Raw genomic sequence first — 1,713 nt, forward strand, 5'->3', positions numbered from 1 at the left:
AGATGAGAAGGGAATATTTAGTGTAATCCAAGTGGTTGATTATCCATATTCTGATCAAAAAGAGTTTATGAGGCCTGCTGGGAGTGATTAGATTAATGTAATGTGGTTTGAAGGGTCTGTGTTTTCTCTCTTAATTTGGGTCATTACTTGGAAAGCAAGCGTGAGATCATTTTATCTGCATGCAAGGAAAGATAGTCATTCAGGAGTGGTTTAAACGCCGTAATAAACCGACCCCGAAAAGCGGCGCTGGGAAACTCCGAGCCACCCTTCGCGCTGCCGGTCGGGGCCGCGCAGCCCCGCCGGGGGTCCTGCAAGGGCTCTGCCCCCGTTCCGGGGGGCGACAGCAGGCCTCCGAAGCTGCCCGGCTCCCTCCCGCCCTCGTTTTGCTCCTCTGATGCTCGCGGCGCTCGGCGGACCCTGAAGCGGCAGGGCCCGGCTCCCGCAGCTCCTGCAAGCCGCGTTCACAGGGGAGATAGCGCCGTGCAGCCCGGTCCCCACTCGGGCCGGGGCTCAGGTGGGAAATGAGACACCTGCGAAGGGCCGGTTTATTGTCCCATGATAGATATAGATATATTCCTCACTTATTCGAGCGTACATTTAAAATGGAGATTTACAGACACGTATAAAGAGCGCTGTCCGGGCGCCGGGCGGGGGGCGGCCAGCCTGGCCCGTCCTGGCCCGCTCCGGCGGCGCAACGCGCCATTAAATAAGATTCCTCTTATATACAACTGCGGCTCGGGGTCGCTTGCTACCGGCGGCTGAGCTCGCTGGGGAAAAGACAGAGAAGCGAAGGCTGTTTTGGATAAATAGTGCTGGCCTGGCGGAGCGGGTCTGAGTGCGGCGGCGCGCCGGGCCCTTAGCTCTGCCCGCTGCGCCCAGGGTCCCGCGGCGGAGGAGCGCTGGAGACGCTGTCGTGCAACTTTCGGACGTGCTTCTTTAAATCAAAGTTTCTGCAAAATCCTTTCCCGCAAGTGACACACGTAAAGGGCTTCTTGTCATTGTGGGTGTGCATGTGGAAAGTCAAGTTATAAATCTGGTGGAAGGCTTTGTTGCAAATGGTGCACTTGTACTGCTTCTCTCCGCTGTGGGTCAGCTTGTGGTTCTTGTAGTTGCCTGCGACGGAGGAAAAAGATGGAAAAGGGGGTTACCCGAGGGTGCCCGGGCCGCACGGTGCACAGGTAAGGGGGGGGGAATTAGGAAGTGTCTCCCCCCCGCACCCCCGTCCCACTTGTCAAACTCGGTCCGCATCAGCGCGGAGCAGCGCGCAACTGGCATGGCAGAAATGAGAGGCAGGGGCAACCCGGTGACCCGCGGCAAACAGAGGGCTCTGGATTAGGACCAAGGCCCGGTACCTTTCATTTTAAAAGCATTTAGGGGGAACCGTCAGCAGTGCCCGGCGGTGCGGCCCGGCTTAGAGGGAAAGTAATTGGGAGTGGCGGCGTCTCTGCCTGCGCCCCTCGCTTCCCCCAGTCGGGCAGGGTTCGCCGCGTTTAATCCCCGCTAATGATGGGCGAGGGCCCCGGCGCGTCCCGGCTCAGCTCACCTTTCTGGTGGAAGCCCTTGCCGCAGAACTCGCAGACGAAGGGCTTGTAGCCGGCGTGGATGCGGATGTGAGTGTTCAGCGTGGAGCTCCTGTTGAACGCCTTTCCGCACTGGTTGCACTTGTGGGGTTTCTCCTGCACCGGGGTGCGAGAGGCCCGTCAGTGGGGGCTG

At 59.2% G+C, this 1,713-nt stretch overlaps 1 protein-coding gene across 1 annotated transcript; it reads right to left on the reverse strand.

Annotated features, from left to right (window-relative positions):
- Positions 1–527: 527 nt before the first annotated feature.
- On the reverse strand, positions 528–1,694 carry FEZF2 (FEZ family zinc finger 2; the record flags this gene model as incomplete). Its single annotated transcript, XM_017747150.1, has 2 exons — positions 528–1,113; positions 1,544–1,694. Coding segments are annotated over 2 exons (408 nt in total), but the record flags the coding sequence as incomplete, so codon positions are not given.
- Positions 1,695–1,713: the final 19 nt, after the last annotated feature.

This window comes from Corvus brachyrhynchos, unplaced genomic scaffold, assembly GCF_000691975.1.
Source record: "Corvus brachyrhynchos isolate BGI_N302 unplaced genomic scaffold, ASM69197v1 scaffold91, whole genome shotgun sequence".
Lineage (NCBI taxonomy): Eukaryota > Metazoa > Chordata > Aves > Passeriformes > Corvidae > Corvus > Corvus brachyrhynchos.